The sequence below is a fragment of the Panthera pardus genome, unplaced genomic scaffold, assembly GCF_024362965.1.
Source record: "Panthera pardus isolate Hobbes unplaced genomic scaffold, ASM2436296v1 HiC_scaffold_7, whole genome shotgun sequence".
Classification (NCBI taxonomy): Eukaryota; Metazoa; Chordata; class Mammalia; order Carnivora; family Felidae; genus Panthera; species Panthera pardus.
In genome coordinates, this window is record NW_026527002.1 from 77,658,905 (window position 1) to 77,680,389 (window position 21,485).

The 21,485-nt window shown below is 51.2% G+C and overlaps 1 protein-coding gene across 4 annotated transcripts in view; it reads right to left on the reverse strand.

Annotated features, from left to right (window-relative positions):
- Window positions 1-437: 437 nt before the first annotated feature.
- The window catches only part of FAM135B (family with sequence similarity 135 member B), a 282,823-nt gene continuing 261,775 nt past the window's right edge, over window positions 438-21,485 (reverse strand). For 2 of the 4 annotated variants that reach the window (XM_019459768.2, XM_019459769.2), the window contains exons 13-20: window positions 15,554-17,531; window positions 13,290-13,456; window positions 8,829-8,920; window positions 6,749-6,846; window positions 5,293-5,444; window positions 2,875-2,985; window positions 1,337-1,450; window positions 438-933 (exon numbers count right to left, since the gene is read on the reverse strand). In XM_019459768.2, coding sequence (XP_019315313.2) covers window positions 728-933; window positions 1,337-1,450; window positions 2,875-2,985; window positions 5,293-5,444; window positions 6,749-6,846; window positions 8,829-8,920; window positions 13,290-13,456; window positions 15,554-17,531 — 2,918 coding nt within the window. In that variant the 3' untranslated portion in view covers window positions 438-727. The remainder of the gene's footprint in view (window positions 934-1,336; window positions 1,451-2,874; window positions 2,986-5,292; window positions 5,445-6,748; window positions 6,847-8,828; window positions 8,921-13,289; window positions 13,457-15,553; window positions 17,532-21,485) is intronic. The other 2 variants (XM_019459770.2, XM_019459771.2) reach the window with 2 other exon arrangements.

The following is a 21,485-nucleotide window of genomic DNA, read 5'->3' on the forward strand; positions in this document are numbered from 1 at the left end:
ACAGTCTGGAGAAGCAGGTGAAGCAATGAGTTCACCTCGTCCCCTCTAGTTACTTCTCTTTGTAACAAACCTGCATCAGAGCATCACCGTTACCCCCCGCCCATACCTTACGTCACCCAACCCACTGCTGCTAACGAAACAGAATTGGAGTTTATAAAGCATTCCTTTGCCCCTTGTTGAGAAGACATGAGGAGAGAATGATCGCGTGGGCATCGCACTGTCTCGAACGAGTGGCACATGTGAATCTATCGAGGATTGTATGTACACAAATATGTTCCACTTCTGCACAGAGATTAACCTGAGTTCTGAAATGCTTGTATGCACTTAATTGAATCAGAATGATAAAGCTATGAGCTAGAAACATACCGGACAAACCTAGTAAATCAAGAACGATCTCTCTGGGAGCCGGTGGTGGATAAAAAGGTGGGCTCGCCAACTCCCAAGTATTCTGTTGCTTTATTTTGTCATAGTTTCCCTCCATATCTTGAAGGAGACTCCAGGTGGCTAGACAGGTTCGGGCAAAGTCTTGTCTTCTGTGTTACTGTACTGGTTCAGCTTTCCCACATCTCCAAAATGGAAGCACCTCGAATGGCCGGTCCCACCCCACCCTCCTTGCCTCGGTGCCTTCCTCTCCGAGCTCTTCCTGGAGTGGCAGCGGGCTGTACAAGGACGTCTCAGCTAAAGCTCTCGCGGATCGCCAGGCTTCCGGCAAGGCTCCCTCCCCCTACTACTTGAAGTATTTGAGCCCCGCCACCAGGAAGAACTTCTCCAGGAAGAGCTCTGAGTCCAGCACGGCGATGTGGGCGGCGCGGCCAATCAGGGCGTTGGCAGTGTTGGGCAAGGCGTGGAACACGTTGTGTCGGATCAAAGTGCAATCCTTGGCCTCAACCAGAGGGCGCAGAAGGTTATTGATCATCTCCGCGTACACGGGCCCTGGGAGGAGGGGAGAAGGAGGTGAAGTCGGGGCAGAACCGGCCAGCGGGATCTGGAGAAAAACACTGGGCCTGCTGGGTCCCCATCCCAGGAGGGGGGACATCCCAGTGCCCTCAAAGGCGCTGTGGATTTCACGAATTTACTTGGGCTTTTTACATCAGAAAGCCGGGGGAGGGGGGCGCCTGGGTGGCTCAGTCAGTTAAGCATCTGACTGCAGCTCAGGTCATGATCTCACGGTTTGTGAGTTCGAGACCCGCTTCTCTCTCTCTCTCTCTCTCTCTCTCTCTCTCTCTCTCTCTGCCCCTCACTAACTTGTGCCCTCTCTCTTTTAGAAAAAACAAAATCCATATAAAAAAACAATCAATCAGAAAGTTGGTTAAAAAAAACATTACATGTGGCTTACCCGTGTGTCTGTCTTTGAGGGCAGTTTTGCACATCTCGATCCGGGCTGAATGAAATGGCACGTAGCGATCTTGGGGAGAAGCTACCAGCACGACATTTTTAAAATACTGCAGACCTGAAGGAGCCGGGAGGGTGCCTTTCACCAGGCGGCTCCCCCTGCCCTCCTGGTTCGCACACACTCTGTGAACTTGCCCCGGGAGAGGGGAAGAGGGAAGACCAGCTGGCTGTGGCACTGTTGTCCCATTAGCCACAGATGCTGAAGGGACACACGGAGAGAGCTGCTCTCAAGGGGGGGAAGGGGAGCTGCAGGCAGGTGACAAGGGAACCTCTCTGGGCAGCGGCACTGAGTGCATAAGGAAGAAAGCCAGTGTTGACTCCACCTTCTCAACGGGGACAGCCCCTACCTGCGGGGCTCATCCCATCACCCGCAGGAGGAAGACGGCCTCTGAACGCGCCTCGCTGCCTGCAGCCGGTCTCCGGTGCTGGGACAGGGGGGCCGAATGGCACAGCATGTCCCTTCGTCCTCAGACCCCAGCACGGGCCAGCAGACACTGCCCCCCAGGCCCTCAGCCCGGTGCCCCTCCAGCAAGGTGGGACCTCTCATCCCAGGTCACATCCCATGACCACCTGCTGAGGGCCAGCCTGCCTCAGTGGCTGGCAGATACAGTGCAGGACCGTAAGGACCAGCCGCGTGCCCCATCTCAGGACAGCTCTGCAGGGTCAGCCCAGCTTCCGAGCTCTCTGTGCCGACCACACCGTCGTCCAGCTTCCCCTCTGCCCTCCTTGCCCCCCGGGGCCGGGGGGAGTCCGGAAGGCTCGGCGTGGCACAGACACGCGGTGGACAGGACTTGCCCGGGGACCCACACCAGGCGGCAGCCACGCCGGACTGACATTCAGACAGGTGCAGACACATCAGCAGGGGCAGTGTTCACAGGACCACGGGGAGGGGGACACGGGACCGAGGCTGCGCCAGGCTGGCCTGCCCAGCAGGACTGAGCAGGCCACCCGGTCACCTCTCTGCTCCCTCCCTGGACACACAGACCACTGCTGCTCTCTGCTCATTCCCACAGCACAGACGGGGACTTCAACACCTCTGTGCGTCTCCTAGTCCACTGGGGGCGAAGGTGTGACTTCAGCCCTGCCTGGGACAGACTCCTGTCTCCCCCTGCACCGCCTACCCGAACGGACAGTGCTTATGTGCCCTTTCTGTGGGGGGATCCCGACCTGGGAAGGAGCAGACCCAGGGCTTGTGACTGGGGCACAGACGGCTTGGCAGGAAGTAGCAGCCACAGCTTCTGTGTGCCGAGAGGACCCCTACGCACACCTCGGCTGGTCTTTGGTGCCCTTCCTCGGGGGCAGCTTAGTTTGTGAGTCGCTGTCGGGCTCCCTGTGAGCTGAAGAGGCTGTGTGTGCTGGGCCTCCTGACTACACGCTTCCCTGAGCATGCTGACGCCGTGGTGAAGTGATCTAGGGTCTCACGGCTGGACCCCCAGCTCCCACTCGTGACCACAGCCACGTGCTGTGGAGGAAGGCCCTCACCTGTTTTCTGGCTGAGTTGGTAGAGGAAACATTTGCGTAGATCAGCATTATCCCTGAAGGTCAGCTGCAGAAGGGACCCGGATTTCTTTAATTTCTGCATGAGCCACAAGCCTAGAAAGACAACAACACAAGAAAAGAAAAACGAAAGAAAGAACATAAAGAGAGCAAATAATAATAATTGGGGAGGGGTTAATGTGAAACTGTGCTTTTTAGTGAATTTTAAAATAAGAGGGAAGTAGGCACTTTGGCAATTCTCAGGAATTTGGCAATTCTTCCCAATTCTTGGGAAGTTGGGGTAAATTTTTCTCAGGTACCCGTGGCGGGGTTATAAAATCAAATGATACGGCGATCAGCGTTAGGAGTCCTGACACTTCCATACCCTTCGGCCCATTTGACCTCCTCCCATAAATCTAGCCAAAGGAAATAATCCCAAACGCAGAGCTGTAGGTAGGAATGGTCCTTACAGATCCACGTAGCACACAGACAAACTGAAAGCAGGCTTCCATGTCAGAGTCTATCCCTGACCTTGGTTATGGGGGCACCAACACTGATGGGGACTATTACATCACCACGACAAAAGTGAGTTTCATACAAACGCAAGGGAATGAATACAATACGGTTCTTTTTGGAACGGTGCAATATTATAATTGTGAAAAAACTGACATGTGGCTTAAATCACTTGTTTATTCCACATTCAGACAGGTGCAGACAAAGATGGCTTCCCCGGTTTGTGAGGACAGAGAGAACGGCCAAGGAGCCGTCTTCCATTTGTCATGATCATTTCCAGTAATGCCCTTAAAATAACGGAAAGGCAGACAACCAATCTGCCCCATCGGTGAGGAAGGTCAGCAGCCCAGTCTGCCCTGAGGGTCAGGCAAGGTCAGGGGAGCAGTGGCAGGGGGCTGGGAGCTGGGCAGGGCGCAAAGAACCTCGGGGTGGCCCAAGGTGCCACCTAATGGATTGGGGCAATCGGGGACCACTGAAGTCTTTGTCAGGAGCGTTATCTAATAAACTAGCTGCTAAACGAGACCCGATGCCTTCCTTGGGCTCCAGCAGTCACCAGCCCCCGGGGAGCATCCGTGCGACCTGCTGGTCAGTCCACCCCCATCACATCCCTCGGGGCCCTTCATCATCAGGCTTTTGCTGAGAGCACCACTGTCACCTTCTGCCCCTCTCGGTCACCCTGCTTTCCTGTTGTTTGCTGATCGCACCATGCTTCTATGCTATTACACACACTATTTCTCCTGCACCAGAAAACGTGTCCCACCGTTCACTACCTTGGAAAGTCTGCTCATTGTCCAAGATTCATTGAACCTTGCTTCTTTACCCTCCGTGGTGTCCCCAACCTGACAGTACAGAGGAAATTGTGGGAGCCTCCAAGCTGCGGGCCGTGCCAGTGAAAAGTAGAGAATCCGGCTACGGGTGATGCGTGTGTGTGTTAGCAAGCTTCTTCTTTCCTTCTGCTTAATCCTCAACAATTCTCACGCGCGCGTGCGCACACACACACACACACACACCACTGCACACAAAGAGAGATGATACACATGTTTACAGACATGCGAAGGTACACAACATACACAGTCACATCATAAACGTACCCATGTCTCAAATGCATCCACACAGACACACAAACAGACACACATACACAGCCCCATTTTAAAAAGTAAGGATGGGGCACCTGGGTGGCTCAGTCGGCTAAGCGTCCGACTTCGGCTCAGGTCATGATCTCACAGCTTGTGAGTTCGAGCCCCATGTCGGGCTCTGTGCTGACGGCTCCGAGCCTGGAGCCTGCTCTGGATTCTGTGTCTCCCTCTCTCTCTGCCTCTCCACCGTTCACGTGCACTTTCTGTCTCTTTCTCTCTCAAAAATAAACAAACATTTTAAAAAAAGGAAGGAAACTAAGTAGCAGAGAGATGAAAATGTCTTGTCCAGAGTCGTCATGCTGAAGGCTGAAAGAAGGTGCCACCTGTGAGGCAGGAAGTGGGGCCTCCCTGGGCTCTGAATCTGCCTGCTTCTTGGTTTTGGACTTGCAGCCTCCAGACTGTGAGGCATACACTTCCGTCGTTTACAAGCCACCTGGTCTGTAAGGATGTGTCACCACAGCCCGAACAGCCCCAGGCCCCTGCCCCCTCCACACTTCTGTGCCTCAGTCTCTTCCAGCCACGACCCAGGGGCATCACGCTTCTGTTCACAGATGAGATCCTGGGGCACATCTAGTCTGAGCTCACTCGACTCACAAACGAGAGGCCCTCTCTCCGAGGCCAAAGCCTTTGCTCGGCATCCCGTGCCCGAAGAGGCTCTGAAGCCACCAGGTTCCATCGAGGAGAACATCTGCTTCTGTTTTCATCTTCCCACTGCTCCGAATGGATAGCGGTGGGGGGGGGGGGGGGTGGGTCACGGGGCTTGGGCGAGTCTTACCTGTACTAACCAGCGTGCTGTTGTTGTACAGGGTCCCCAGGTGAGGCCCGGACAGCGACAGGAATGTGTGCAGTTTGTTGAGGTAATACCGGAACCGGGGCCGCGTTAGGACCGACCGGATGATGATGTTGCCAAGCGAGTGGCCAATGAAGCTGTTAGGACAGAAACGGTGCGTGAGCGTGGCCTCAGGAGGCCAGCGGCTGGGCGGGCGGCACCACGGGGTCCGCCTCCCTCCCCCACCCCGATTCGGGGGAACGGGCAAAGAGAATGGGGGCTGCTAGCCCGTCCTCGCTGGGTCTCCAGATTCTGGCCACAGTTCGCCCGAGACGGAGGCCTTGGGAGCGAGGCCGCTGTTGCCCAGTGTGGCCGGAAGTGCGGGCGTGTGGCCCGGCTCTCCGTTACTGCAGCATCCCTGTGTGCCCTCTGTGCCTCCTCCCCAGCCACCCGGGGGTGCTTTCTGAAATACACACTGGGCACCGAAGCATCCTGCTCGTTCACAGGACGAAACCCCATTTCCTTGGCCGGGCTTATGAGGCCCTTCACGACCTGACTTCCGACGGCCTCTGCAATGTATTCATTTCTCACTGTCATTTCACACTTACTGAGCCGCCCGCTGTCGGCTCATGCCGTCTGAGACCCTCCTACACGCTCGGCTCCAGTCACACGGCCACTCACACGTCTGTGGACCCAACACACCGTCATCATCCAACCGGGGGCCGGTCGATCGAAACCCTAGCACACGAGAGGTATGCAGCGCCCCACCTCTGCTCATGGCGAGCGTAAGACAGGCCACGTACGGAAACGAATGGGAGTCTACGAGACTGCTTTCCCTCGCTGGTGGCCTGTGACTTTCACCTCATCTCTACGGGCCTCTGACTCCTCATGGTGAGATGTAGAAGGGACGCTTTGTCTCTGAGGCCTCGGCGGGCTAATGCCCGTGGAAGGACACCCCACCGTGTCCACAAATGGCAAACGCACAACGACACAAGCCATTTACTGCCACTTGAATCGCGAAACATTGCAGCCAAGCTAACTGCCACAGCGGAAGGAGGGAACGAGCGCAGACGGAAACCTCTCACCAGGCAGTGACGTGTTCCGCTAGGTGCCACAGGACGCCGGGGCTGGTCCCGCCTGGCGGGTGGGGAACCAGAGGCTCCGAGATTTGGGAAGCTTGCAAGAGTCTGCATGGCCCAGTCGGTACTCGGACGTGTGAGTGTTAGAAGAATAACGGTTCAAACCGAGGGATATTTGTTGGAGCCCAGTCCCTTCCTACTGAGCTACCCAACGTTCCTCCTCCCCCACTCGCTTCCGCTCTGGGAGTCGTCTACCCCGGTAAGTCACAAGTTAGCCTGTCACGGTGGCGGACAGAAGGCAGTACGCTGAAGCTGTATGCAGCCAACATCCAGGAAGGTCACCCCTCTCCCCCCGGCATTAACTCCCTGTGGCTTCCTTTTACCTAATTCGGGATATGGAGAGGTTGTACAGCTGGATGTGCTGAATGATCTCATCCAACAAGCGATCTGTCATGGTATCAAAGTCTGCAAATGTGTCCACCTGGAAGAGGAGAGAGGGGACGGCTGTCGGGCGGGGTCTTCCCTGGGGCACGGCGGCACGTTCTGGGAGCTGTGCTGGGATCACGGGGGGCGGGGGGTTCAGCGCCAAGGAAAGGGGCTCACAGCCCGGGGCTCTAAGGAGGACACTCGGGACGCTGGAGAACCCTCAGTCAGGAGGGTGGCTGGAAACCAACGGGAGAAGCAGGATGGATGGACCAGGCAGCTCCTACCGCCACGTCATATGCCAGGCATTGCGTGTGCCCGCTGACTGCTGGCCCCACCGCACCGCGAGGAGACGGGCTCCGAGGGTGAGCCCCGTGCCACCAGGACTCACACCCAAGCCTGCCTGGCCCCAAAGCCCTGCCCTCTCCCCAGCTCAGCCTCGAGACCGCACTCCCAGGCCACGTCCAGGGAAGGATCCAAAGCCATCAGTGACTCCACACGGATTGTCAGAGGACACAGGCATCAAAGGAAGAGGAGAAACGTCATCCGTGTCTTTGAAAACCTTCAAGGGCGGGCACGGGGAAGACAGGCTAGGTTGGTTTATATAACTTCAAAGGTGAACTTTCGGAAACAGATGGGAACCCCGGGGAGGGAGATCCGGGGCCAACATGAAAACCATTTCTCACTAGTGGAACTGTTGGCCAGTGTCATGGGCTCCCTGCACCTGCACGGGGCACCAGCTCCAGAGGTGAACAACAGGTCTTACGAGTATTCACCAGGGTGAGGAAGAAGAGGAGTGGAGAGAAGGCCTTTGGCTCACTGTCACCTGCCATTCAATGGTCCTTGAGGCTCTGGAGGGATGAAGCGCTCTGGTCAATGTCTCAGTGTCACAGAGGGGGACAGAACCACGTCTGCAGGCCAGCTCTCCTGCTTACAGGACCTGCGCCCGGGACTGTTCTTCCCCAGTGCAAACCTGTCTCCTCCAAGTTCTGAAGGCAGACCATGCAGCCTGCTCCTTAGCCGCAGTGTAAGGGTTCGGTAAACTTTTGCATCACAGTTAAGACAGAGGCTGCTATGTTCGAGACCCCCCAGCCTTCCAGGCCCTGTTTCCTCAGCTGTGTACTGTTACTTTAACAGGGGTATTGAATACATGGTAGCAATTACAAGGGCGGAGCTGACTTTGATGAGAAATGTTCTGGAGGACAGAGTAGGTTTAAAAACTGATAGCAACTAGGGTGCTTTCATTTGCTTATTTTTTAAGCTTTTTTTTTAAACTTTATTTATTTTGAGAGAGACAGAGAGAAGGGGAGGGGCAGGGAGAGAGGGAGAGAGAGAAAGAATCCCAAGCAGGCTCCACACTGTCAGTGCAGAGCCCGACACGGGGCTCGAACTCACGAACCGTGAGATCATGGCCTGAGACGAAATCAAGAGTCGGAGGCTTAACCGACTGAGCCGCCCAGGCACCCCCGACCAGGGTGCTTTTAAAGGGATGTACTGGAAATCCACTTGCTTATGACGATCACAACTTTCAAGAAATAATGACCACATGTCATGGAACATAATCATTCCTGAGTGACCACCCCCCACCCCCGACACACACGCCAATTCATGACTTCTGTTAGATCCAGTCCAATGGTCCCCAGGGTACCCTGGTTAAAACCCTCTGCCATGAGGGCTGCAACACAGGGGCTGAATTACGCCTGTGACAGCCCCCTTCACCCGGTAGAGACGCAGGGACACTCCCATCATTTATGCTCTGTGGGTGACAGCTCAGAGGCCAAAGGCCCCAGGCACCTGACTGACATCTTTTCACTTGGTACTATTTCTGCACCCTCCAAAAGGAAACAATGACTCATTTCTTCCCAGCCCATCTGAGTGCTGACCAGTGCTCTCTAGCAGGCCCCCCTTCTAGCTGAGCGTCCTTGAACAGCCAGGGTGACTTTAGGGGTTTCATATAGGACATGATTCAGGGATTCTTTTAGTTCTGATGTGGGTTTTTTTGTTTTGTTTTGTTTTTATTTTTTATTGTTTTGGTCATACCTGATTCTTCTCAGACATTAGGAAGTCCAGCTTTCCTTCAGGAAGTCCCAGCTCTATGAAAGTCTTCACCAGGCGGAGGTCTGCACTGTTCCCTAAAAACGAGAGACATCCCCACCCCAGCCAGACCCATGGTTACTCATATCAAAACTGACACACAAGGGATTCAGCTCCCCCTCTTCTCCGATCCCCCCAGGTCCCGTTTGTTCATTAAGCAGATGATAAAAACAGCCAAAACAAGTCCAACCTAGAGGTCCTGTGCTTCCCCCCACCAACACAAGGTCAACACAAGGTCACGGCCTTTCTAGTAGTCCCACCTCAGGGGAATTACTCCCTGATCCATGACCGTGTGACTCATGAACATTCCACACACAGAACAGTCACAGATACACTCACTCCTCCTCCTCTACAGACACTTCTGTTCACGGCAAGGGGTGCCACTTGCTGGCTGATGTGACACGATATGACATCTGCATGTCCCTTCTTCAAGTTCCTGCTTAATACAAAGTCTAGTTCTGCCACTTACAGCCAGCAAGGCCCCCAGACTGGCCAGTGGGGGCATAGTTCTATCTGCAACAAAATGACAATCGTCCTTGGGAACAGGAGTCATGCAAGTGCCAGCTTCATGGACTCCGTCTGGTCCCCAGCGACCACCGGGACAGAGGAATGACAGCTTAGGAATCTGGGGCATCTTGTAGCACCCGACGTAAAAATCATGTGGAGAATGGATCTAATAGAACAGAACATGCTTCATATTCAAGTATTCTTAGGTGTACATTTCAGGCAGGCTATGGCGTTCAACTCCATCTTAATGGATTTTTGACCTATTCCTCCAACGGGTCCCTGCAGAGTCGAAAGCCAGAAGCTGGTCGGTGGATAGATAGGTGACCTATTTTACCATATAACCAGACTTTCAAAGTAGTTTGTAAACCATCAGTGATAGATCTGAGCCTAATGAGCCACCCAGGCGTCCCTCTTCCTATTCATTTCTGACAATACAATTAGGCCCTTTGGTCCCGTCATTGTTCTTATTTAAAGCTACCTACTGACATTCCAGGACCTGGCCTTCACAGAGAAGAGTAGCAAGTGTTTATATTCAGCATGAGGAGTCTAAGTAAGAGACAATAATGTCCCCTCTCCTTCAGCTGCTGAGAGAGAGAGAACTCGCTGTAGCTCAAAAAATTCTCAGAAAATATGATCGGACAAGGTGTTACACTGAGGGTGTTTACAAGCCTAGAAATCTTGGGCTTTGGGGAACATCACGAAGAGTTGTATGAATACTCGTAGCTCTTACCCACTTCTTCACTTCTCTGTTGATATAAACATATCCTGGGAAGTGGAATTTGAACAAGTGGGTCCTGTACAACCCTGTAGAGTCTGGACCTATGTACCTGGAGCTGAAGAAGTGACCTTCAAAAGAAACCCGCGTGTGGGGCCCCTGGGTGGCCCAGCTGGTTGAGCGTCCGGCTCTGGATTTCAGCTCAGGTCATGATCTCAGGGTTGTGGAACTGAGCCCCGTGTAGGACACTGCACTGGGCGTGGAGCCTACTTGAGGTTCTCTCCCTCTCTCTCTCTCTCCCCACCCCCCCCCGCCCCTTCCCTGCCCCCACTCTCCCTCTCTCTCCTTCTATAAAGCAAAACTAAAAAAATAAAATAAAATAAAATAAAAAAACCTGTGTGTGATATCACTTGTCTTTCTGAAGATCTTCTGCCCAGTAGATAAGGCTGTACTTATACTTGTCAGCACAAGGTTTCTGACATAGTTCAAACATTGGTGAAGCTTCTCTGCTCCTTCTCCAACAGCCATGGTGGGAAAAAAACACAAAAAACAAAGAACAAAAGCCTCTGGCCTGACAAGCTTCCTCATTTTAAGGAAGAGATTGAGGGTCTTTCTTATTTTAATTCACTATCAGATAAGAGGGGCACATGCCACAGGATGCTGAGCTGACCGTAGGTCCCGTGTCACATGTCACGTGGTGCTGATGAGCGAGAGAGTCACTGTGTCTGCGGCCCTTCTGATCGGAAGTCCCACTTAAAATCAAGTCCGTCTTCAGTAGCTTCTTACTTTATGAGACAGACGCGTGAGTCTCAAGCACCGTCTTCTGACGGTGGGGCCGCTCCAGTAAGATTATCTTCGTTTCACTGTGATTACTTTTAGCATTACTCTCCTGGGTGGCAAGTGATTCCAGGATTTTATTTGTGGTAGTCATCTGACGTTTCTTTTTATAAAAGAAATACATTCCAAAAACACGCCAACTGCAGTATGAAGTTTGGAGTCATAGTACAAGGTACCTGGGTGGAGTAAAACTGGGGAAGGGTACGTGAACGGCTGGGATTTGGGAAGTGCTGAAGCTCACTGGAGGGAGAGCCGTGGGTGACCAGACACAGTGGTGTGGGATGCACACATCCCTGGGAAAGGCGGGGAGTTGATGCAACCGCAGGAGGGAGAGGGCAGGAGGTGATGGTGGGGAGGGTAGGAATATACAGGGCTTTTCATGCTAGGAGCTTTCTGAGACACGAGTTTTATCTTCTGGCAGCTACAAAGAAAAGTTTTCAGTAACGGACTGGCATGACCAGATCCTTTTTAAATTCCTATTTATTTATTTTGAGAGAGAGAGCACAAGCAGAGGAAGGGCAGAGAGAAAGAGAGGGGCGGGGGGTGGAGAGAGAATCCCAAGCAGGATCCATGCTGTCAGTGCAGAGCCAGATGCAGGGCTCGAGCCCACGGACCATGAGATCACGACCTGAGCCTAAATCAAGAGTTGGACGCTTAACCAACTGAGCCACTCAGGTGCCCCTTGACAAGATCTTTGTAAAAGATAACTTAAACGGCGATGGGCCCGACGTTTGGACAGGGGAGGAGATGAACTTGTTGGCATAACGCAGAACAAAACCATGGGCTCTGGAGCCTGACAGCTCCACTGGGTTTTCACCTTGGCTCAACCACATTAACTGTGGGAACCTACACACGTTACTTAGCCCCCTGACTCAGTTTAATGGGATAATAACAGTGATAATGGGATAATAACAACACCTACTCTGCAGGGCGGTTGTGATGATCAATGGCATTCATACGTGTCAAGTATCTAGAAGGACGTCTGGCCCCTGATGAGTCGATATGATAAACCAATGCTACTGCTGCCTCTCCGCCCTTCATCTTCCTCCTCTTCCTCCCCCTCTTTCTCTTCCTCCCCCTCCTCCCCTTCCTCCTCCTCTTCCTCCTCCTCCACTTCCTCCTCCTTCTCCTCCTCCTCCTCTAAAATCTATTGTTCACCACTGGATTATTGGACACTTCACCAAATAGACCCGTTAGACTGAGTGTCCTGGTACCCAAGGCATATGGCCAGACAATAAAACGCATTAGCCCCCAGGTTGAAAATTAAGAGTATAAAGAAGAGTGTGTCCTGGAAGGACAGTACACCACCACTCCCTAATAAATTGTCAGCAGAAGACTGTGACCACAGGTTTTGCCACTCATCACCTATGTCGCCGCAGGGAAGTCCTTTCTCTTGCCTGACGCTAGTTATGCACTGGAGTCCATACAAAGTGGATGTCCAATCATGTTCCACATTCCAGCTTTCAGATCAATTATGATGTAAACTTGAGCTTGAGGAGAACTCAGACAGCCCGTACCTCTAGTTGATCTGATCGCTTTCTTCAGCCAGTTAGGGAGAAGCTGAAATTCACGAGGGGAGGCAGGAGCAAGTTCTTGCCTTTGGTCCAGGCTGAGCTGGTAAGTTCTGTTATCTTACAGCACAGCGCCTTTGGACTGACCTCAGAAACCCTAAAGAGACCTGACACTGGGGACTAGGTCATTTAGGGGGCAGGGTAGGGAGGAGCCTTTCCCCCCTCCCTTCTCTCTTCCCTTGGACCGCATTGGCTAATCTCATGAAATTAAGAAGTTTTTAAGATCAGGAACCATGTTGGGTCTCTGCAATCCCAGAATTTGGTACAGTGCCTGGTGTTGCCCCATAAGTGAGAAATGAATAAAAGTAGGCAACAGCATAGTTTGGGCCACTAACCTAAGCCCCTCGAAATGAATCCACTGAATTTCTCCCCTCCTTCTATTGACTCGTGGGTCTCATTAATCCACACATTCTAACTACTCATGCAACCGATTAATATTTTCATTCCATCCATCCATCCATTCCTTCTTTTATTTTTGTTCATTAGTTCCATTCATTATTTATTCATTTCTTCCTTCCTTCATTCCATTAATTACTCCATTACTGCATTATTGCACTTTTTTATGTATTTCATTTACTTGAAAGATTTCTGTGTCAGAGAGCTCATCTTTGGGCACAAGGCCATGTCATTTCCCTAGTTCAACGTGCCACCACTCCACGGTTGCTGGTGTCACAGTTGAACCTGTGTCACACAGTTGAACCTGACTCAAATTAACTCATAAATATCATAAATGGTTTATAGTACAGATTCTGCGGAGGAAACCTTTTTGGGACTCACCATCTAGGCCATGGACACAGACTACCAGGTGAATTCCATCTTCCAAATTTTCTTCCTCTTCCTCTGGTGGGAAATACGGTATATCAGAAGCTAGTACAGATAAGTCACTGTACAGAAATCCAGCAATCTTCAGTTCTTTTTTAAATTTTTCTTTGGCCTGATAAAAACTGGAGAATACACTAATTAATCAGAAGCCACGCTGTGTGTGCCGTGTTGAGCAGGAGATGAGTTGAGCTGGGGAGTGGAAATGATGCACATGTACAAAGAAGTGTCTGCGAGCAGCAAAGGCAGGATATGAGGCCCCGGGAGATGCTGGTAAGGGAAGCTTTTTCCTCCACAAGGAGCCAGGAAAGCGTCCCGGGAAAAGCGTTACTGGCTTGGTTTCTGCAGATTTCTATGTGGTTTCTGCATGGAATGGGACTTTTTTTTTTTTTTTTTTTTTTTTTCAACGTTTATTTATTTTTGGGACAGAGAGAGACAGAGCATGAACGGGGGAGGGACAGAGAGAGAGGGAGACACAGAATCGGAAACAGGCTCCAGGCTCTGAGCCATCGGCCCAGAGCCTGACGCGGGGCTCGAACTCACGGACCGTGAGATCGTGACCTGGCTGAAGTCGGACGCTTAACCGACTGCGCCACCCAGGCGCCCCGGAATGGGACTTTTAAGATGCTGTTCAGCTCTAGGGATCCATGCGATCCTTGAAAAGACCTCCCCAGAGGGAAAGTTTCCCAAAGTGGCCCACAAGGCTACCAGGGCTTGGACTCCACCTGCTTCTCAGCAGCATCTCCCAGCCTCCAAAGGGAACATACTGCTCATGTTTCCCTGCGTGAATTAAGTTCGCTTACTCCTATGTCTTTGTGCATTCAGGCCTGTCTGTGATGCCTTCCCACCGGGTTTGCCTGATTCTTGGACAAGGTGGTGGTTAAGAGCACAGACTTGGGAGTCTGACTGCAAAGGTCAGAATCTCAGCTTTGACAGTTACTAGCTGTGGGCCACCCATGTAACCTCTCTGCATTTCCTTTCCTCATTTGTAAAAGGAGAAGACACGATTATCTAATTCATAAAACTACTCTGTATGTTAAGCGATATACGCAAAATGCTTAGAACAGTCCTCCAGACTGATTAAATAGTAAAAAACAATTACCTATTACCAGACTTATCACCATCATCATCATCACCATCATCACCACCATCATCATCACCATGTGTCTCGTATTTGCTCTGTAGTCGTGTCTAAAGTTTCCCCTAGCCACCGTCTCTACGCACACTCACTACCCAGATTGGGTCCTTCTCCTGGCTCAGCTGTGCACACACGGGAACCATCCCATCCACCCAGCTGCCCTCTCTCACTTCTCTCGTCTTTCTGTCTCCCTGCTAGCCTGGAAGTACGGTGCCAGCCAGGACAACCCAACCAGGCTTGGGGCACTGCTTGTTCTCTATTTGCTAAACTGACAACAGGAGCGTAATAGGTACTTAATGTTCTTTATAAGTAAGGGATCCAAAGTTTACCTGCCTGTGCAATCTCTTTCGTGGATACCGTTAATAGGTAACTCTCCATCATTTTGTAGGAGAGTAATCAAATGATTCCACGATATACTTAATCAAATGTATAGTTCATAGATGAGGGAGCACTATGAATACAAACCCAATGAGAGGATGCATGGATGAATTTTGGCATTGCAAAAGGGATGATAAATGTAGGAATTGTACAAGGGGGCTTAGGAGGCAAATCTGGTGAAATTTCCCCAAAGCCTCTTAAGGAACTGCCCTCTCTACGTGCAAAGATAGAGGTAGGGTGACAGTTGTAAGAGAATTGTTTCTCATAATAAAAACTAAGAATAAAACCTTAAATGCCCATCTCTAAAGGAGTTTGTTAATAAATCGAGCTATACCTAGACAATATTGTTTAAACGTTAAAATAAGAATGCAAAAATAAATCTGTAAATATAGAAAAGTCCCCAATATATTAAAGTTGAAACAAAACCTTAGAGTTTGTATAGAACTATCCAATTTTGGCATAAGAAGAATATATAGGGATGTACGTAGAAAAAAAGTGTAGAGAGCTTACGCAGTGGCTGTATTTGAGAGATGGGCTTACTGAGCGTGTTGACTTACACTGTCCTGTATCTCGGACTTGTATGATAGAAGTATATTACGTTATCTAAGTCGGGAACTAACTCCTATCTCGACGGATGCATGGAATTGAGAAATACGTGGGCAAACCCAAATCTGTGCTGGGGTGGGTAAGCCGTCAGCAAGCTCACCTGAACATCCTCTCACTGACTTCTTCCTCCAACTTGCTGGAATGAGTGGAAACGACTCCAAAGGAACCCAAAGGTTGGTGAGTGATGGGCAATGGGGTCTGTTTGGAAGCGAATCCGGCCCTGGCAGGGGTCTCCTTGGGCACAGACGAGAAAGGGAGACACGTGGCAGTGCAAGACACGGACAGGTTGACGACCTCCACGGCTTTCAGGCTGTCCAGGGTGAAGGTCTCTGCCGGGGGCAGGTGGGACACCATAACGGAAGTGCCTGCCCTTGGCTCTTGGTCTCCTAAGACCTGGGAGTGAACGGAGTGGGTCACGGTGGGGCACGCAGTGCCCGCTTCACGCCCAGCCTCCAGGACAGCATTGGCTCCCTTGCTGAGCTCTGCATCATCCATGATACAAGGTGAGCTGCTCTGCTTGCCTGCTGAGCCCAGGTCGACGGCGTCAGCGACTGCGGCATAGTTCAACGCAGGCACCGTACGGTGGGCAACAGTCTCATCATCTGAGATGCTGCTGTGGGAACGAGCTCCTTTCTCCAGTTTCAAGTCCTCAGGCATGCCCTTTGGGGTCTCCTTTAGTACTCTAGGGAAAGATCCATTCCCGGGGTTTTCAAGGGCTATGATACGCGGTATTTTTAAATGAAGACCTTTGGTTTCCACACCTGGAGGGTTCTCCGTCCTGCCATCAAGACAGCAAGGTCCTTGAGGCTCAGACTGACTCTCTTTACCTTTGGGGATGTCTATGTAACCGGGGCCCTGCTGGTTGTCGGCACCTGAAACCACCTGTGCCCCAGCGTCCCGCGTCCTGGATCCCGGGGAGTCTATGGTCTTGACGGGCACGGCGCAACTTTCAGCAAGAGGTCCACCTTGCTGCATGGCGTCTGTGTCTCCAGCAGACTCCTCCGGGCTACTGATCTGGGGTGCAGATACGGACTTGGTCAACTTGGTGAGGGCCAACTCCCGTTCCTCCTCCTCAAAAGGCAAAGAGCTAATGGAGGTGAGGGACGCCTGGATCCCGCTCGGCAAACTCGTGCTGCTCTCCGTGTGTCCGCCCTCCAAGGAGTTCCTGTGCAGGCCGTGTCTTCGAAGCAGATGGTGCAAGGCTTCCCGGTCGCTGGGTAACTCCGGGGCCCTGCTTCGCGCCTCAGACCAAGCGACAGAGCTCGGCTCACTCTCAATGCCTGAATCGGAGACGACGGAAGAAGATCTCTTGATGACCCCAGAGAGCACCGACACTTCCTCCTGCTCCTCTGAGGGAGGGTCCTTTGGGGAAGCCCTAACATCCAAGGGATCCCTCAAAGCAGAGTTCAGTGGATCGCAGGGCTCAGAGGGGATGAGCTTCAGGCTTAGCAGCACCACCTTGCCCTCTCGGTCTGCAACCTTTCCTAGAGGACTTAACTCACGGAGTGTTGTTTTCTCTGAAGAGATGGCATGTGGACGACTTGTACCTGATACCTCCTTGCCTGGCACAGTTCTGGCGGGTTCATAGTTATCTCGGGAGTGCCCACTCTCGTGCTGAGCACTAACGACCACCGTGGGTTCAGGGCCGCACGGGTCCTTATTGCTCGATTTCACATCAATGTAGGTGAGTACCGGGGGCTGGCCATCCTCTGGACCCGGCCTCCTTCTGGGCAGGTCCTCATCTGCCAGGGGACGTGTTCCAACATCGGCCCTCGGGCCAGCCCAACATTCCTCTTCAGGCAAACCTGCCTCGTTCTGGACCTCACCAATTGTCAGATACACCTGAGATTCGGAGCACACATCCGCGCGTTCTGGTGTAGTTGCACTGTCGTCTGGCTCTGGACACCTCAGAACTTCCTCGTCAGAGTCCATCTGGGGTGGTTTCATGGCGGGCGAGACAAGGTCTTCCCTGAAAGGTGATTTTCTATTCACAACAGGGCTCTCTTCTCTGTCTTTCAGATTCATTATTGCGGGACTTGTTTGAACATCAAAATTAGGGGAAACACTCAAACTGTGCCCTACAAAAAGAAAAAAGAAAGAAGAATGTTTGTCGTTTATGAATCTATGTCCACAGATTATCCAGAAGCCTGACGGTATAATCAAAAATCTGGCTGAGCTTTGTTCCTGGTTCCTGGCGGACAAGCCCTGAACTCGTGGAATTTCCCAAGTGATGGAAAGGTCTTTGTTATTTGTGGCTGGCAGGCCCTGAAGGCGTATGCTAGCCTGGTGACTCAAGATGAGCCCTTTAATAGTTTATGCTAAGGAAATGAGTCAGGATGGGGACTGGCCATGTGAGAAAGACCAACCATTGGTCGCCAGATAACACCAGGACAATCTCCCAGGAGAGTAGTTCAATCACGTGGCCAACGATTCAACCAACCCCAACAACTGTGGATACTGGGGCTTGAATACGCTTTCCTGGTGGCACTACACATTGATTTGCCAGGATGACCAGTCCTGGGGGCACCCGGAGCTTCGCGTTTGGGACCCTTCTAGACCTTGCCCTATGGGTCTCTTCTTTGGCTGGTCTATATTTGGATCCTGTATGTTAAAACTGTAACCATAAGCATAGCACTTTCCTGAATTCTGTGAATTGTTCTAGCAAATCGTCAAACCTGAGGGGTTGGTAGGAAGCCCTGAATTGGTAGCCAGTTGGTCAGGAACACGGGTGGCCCAGGAACCCTCCATCTTGGGTCTGACCCGAGGGCAGCCTTATCAGAGGCTGTGCCCTTGATCTGTGTAACTCAACCCAACACCAGGTAATCAGCGTAAGAATTGCCGTGCACTAAACTGTCAAATATCATTATTCATGATTTACCTTTTACTTATCAAAACAGTTTTGACAATTACCACTTTTAAATATTAAAGCTCTTCCCTGTCTTCTGTACAGTACTGACAGTGTAGAAAGACAGCTTTGCATCCAGGAAGGTCCGCTTTCTCATCCTGACTCTGGCACAGCCGTGAGGCCTTGGACGACGACAGAATAAATAAGCCTTTTTTTCCCACCTGAGCTCACTTGCCTCAACTCTAGGATGGGCAGATTCATAGTGACCAGCAGGCCTCACAGACATAGCTCACAGGAGAGTTACGATAGGAAATGGCACATGTGGGGAAGACAGATCTCTGCCTTCTGTAGGGAAACCCTCCAAGCTTGAGCTCTGTCCCCAGGGCAATTATCCCGCGTGGCATTCAGACCACAGAGGTTCCCAGGTCACTCTGATCTTCCCGGTAGGATGGCGGGGGTCACAGCATGACCTTCTTTCTCTTATTTTTCTCTAGGGTAAACTATTATCTCTCTCATCCTGTCTCGCAGTCTCTTCTCTTCCCTCCCCCCCTGCCCCCCCACTTCCCCCTCTACCTCCCTCTCTTCCTCCCCCTCGCCCTCCTCCTCCCTATCTCTCTTTCTCTCCCTTCTAATACAGCATAAATGAAAGAAAATAAGTACCTGCTATGTCTGTCTGAACCACCACTCTCTCGACAAAGCCATCTGATATGTTACTCACTTCCCATATACAGCAAACAAAAGAAGACAGGGTTTAGGCTTTCATTTTACTTAAAACATTTAAATCCTTCATACGGTTTTCATAGAAGTTAAAGGAATATAACAACTATAGGAGGTTATGGAGTGAATCACGGAGACACAACATATCAACAGCTCACACCTTGGAGTGAAATTTATGACTGGGTCAAAGAGTAGACCAAAGACTGGGAAAGAATGGGTCTCTTCCTCAGGTCGATATGTTCTTTGCATCTTGAGGGGCTGAGCAAATGTCTCTTCCTCTAGGGGAGCTTTTCCAAGGCCAACAACAAGTTAGACGTTCTCTGGGCAAACTCCCAGCATCCCCTCTACGCACATGTGCTGTAACACCACCACCACGACTACCATGTATAATGGGATCCACCTGTGCACTTCCTGTCCCCACTGCAGAGAAGGGCTTGTGTTGTATGAATATCTGTGCGCCCACAGCTAACACCACGGCCGCCACATAGTCCCTGAGCTGTGTTCATAAAATGACTTGAGAACAGAACAGAAATGTAGCAGAAAAAAGGCGATTACTCTCGTGAGCTGTTTATATCGGTTTGAAAAAACCGCAACGTCAGTGTGACTGAATCCATGAATAGTAATTGGCAGAGCCTCTGCACAAAGTCCTGTACGAGGCCCTGGGTTAGGGAGACGGGAGGTGGGGACCAGTAATAATCATGAACTAGTCTCTGTCTCCAAGGGATCTTCAAAACGTTGGGAAGCATACACAGCACAGTACGGTTGGCTCTACCTGAACCACACGGGCTGTGACCTTGGAGAATATGAATCGGGTTCTTCTGAGAAGGAGATAATGAGTCATGCTGGGTGCAGAGAAGGGCAAAGGGCAAAGACCCAGAAGCCTGGGGTGCACAGTCTGGTCAGACATCAGTTAGATCCCGTGTGAATGGAATAAGACTGAACAGGGACGTGGGGCGAGCATGAGGTTGGACAGGTAGAGAGAACCCACGATATGGATGAACTCGAATGCCCTGTATGAATGAGGAGTCTGGTCTTTAGATTATAGGAAGACAGGAGGATTGATGGGTTCTTTGAACAAAAATGAAAGACGCCTCTGATTGATCACAGACAGTGTAAGCCAGACACAGAAAGCCCAGTGAGGAGGTGGACTGTCAAAATTAGCAAGACTGGTTTCATGCCACAACCGTGCGACAAAAAAGTAGCAGAACATCTAATCCAAAGAGGATGGATGTAGTCAGATCCTAGCTCATGGTATTAGTTGACATGCATTCCTAACTGCCTTTGTGCCGATCACTCTTACGTGTTCTGTGGCTGGATCTCTCCCCTGCTCACAGTAGGCCTGCGGAATATAAATTACAATTCTTTTTGCCCAGTTTCACATGGTTACCAACGGTTGGAGAAAAGATTCAAATTCAGGCAGTGGGGCCAACCTTTAAGGCCCTTAGGCAAATGGTTCAATTGCCTTGGGACCTAGGAGTGACGGGTACCTGGGAAAAAGGATCCAGACAATACAGACAGACTTGCCGAGTGCCTGGTACCCAGTAGGTATCTACCATGGGATTACAGCAAGCCATGAATAAATATTACTATTTTCATATGGAAATGGGACTCTTTTCTGTCCCTTTCTTCACTAGCTAAAACAATGAAATGCAAATGTGATGGCCTCATTGCAAATTACATTAAGGTCACCAACCCCTGGAGGAAAAAGGAAACAGTTCTTTATTTGCTAATGGTTTTGCTCTGGGATTAAATCATCAGAGCACATTGTGAAGGAACAAAGAAGGTCAGGAAAAGTTTTGAGTGGGGAAATGGGGGTGGGGGCGGGAGGGGAAGGAGCAGGTGAGAGGTCTGTAGAGAGAAATCTTGAGGAGACAGCCAACCCTCTGAGAGCAATTGCCTTGGGGTCCTTCTGGGAAGACGGGATCCTTAGTGCTGGTGGCCCAGACTCCGCCAAGTCCCATGTCCCAAGCACATTACAGAAGCTGCTGGTTCTAAAATAGATGTAGAGCTTAGAGGAAACTGCATGGGCAGATGACCCTGGAAAGACGACCCCCAGCCACATCTAAGTCTAGGGCACTGACATGGGGGAGAGTGGGTGAGGGCCAACAGGGAAACTCCCGAAAGCCTGAGGTTGACTTGCAGCCCGAGGTTGATTTCTGTGCAAGACAATTGCACGGAGATGTTGCAGGACTGAGATTTACATCTGCTGGGGTGTCTGTTTTAACATGTACAGGAAAACAGACTGGAAGATCGGCTGCAATGAGGCCTAATGATACCATCAGGGGGTCTGATCATGGGTGCTTATTTTAAATTTCTTCTCTAACTGTTCAACTTGCCTGTAGCTACATGACAAAACTATAACGAAAATGATCATACACACATACACACACACCTACACACGCAGTGTCAAGGCAGAGTTGGAATAAGCTTTGTCTGACCACCGGGTAGGTGGCCATCTCCAGAGCCCCTA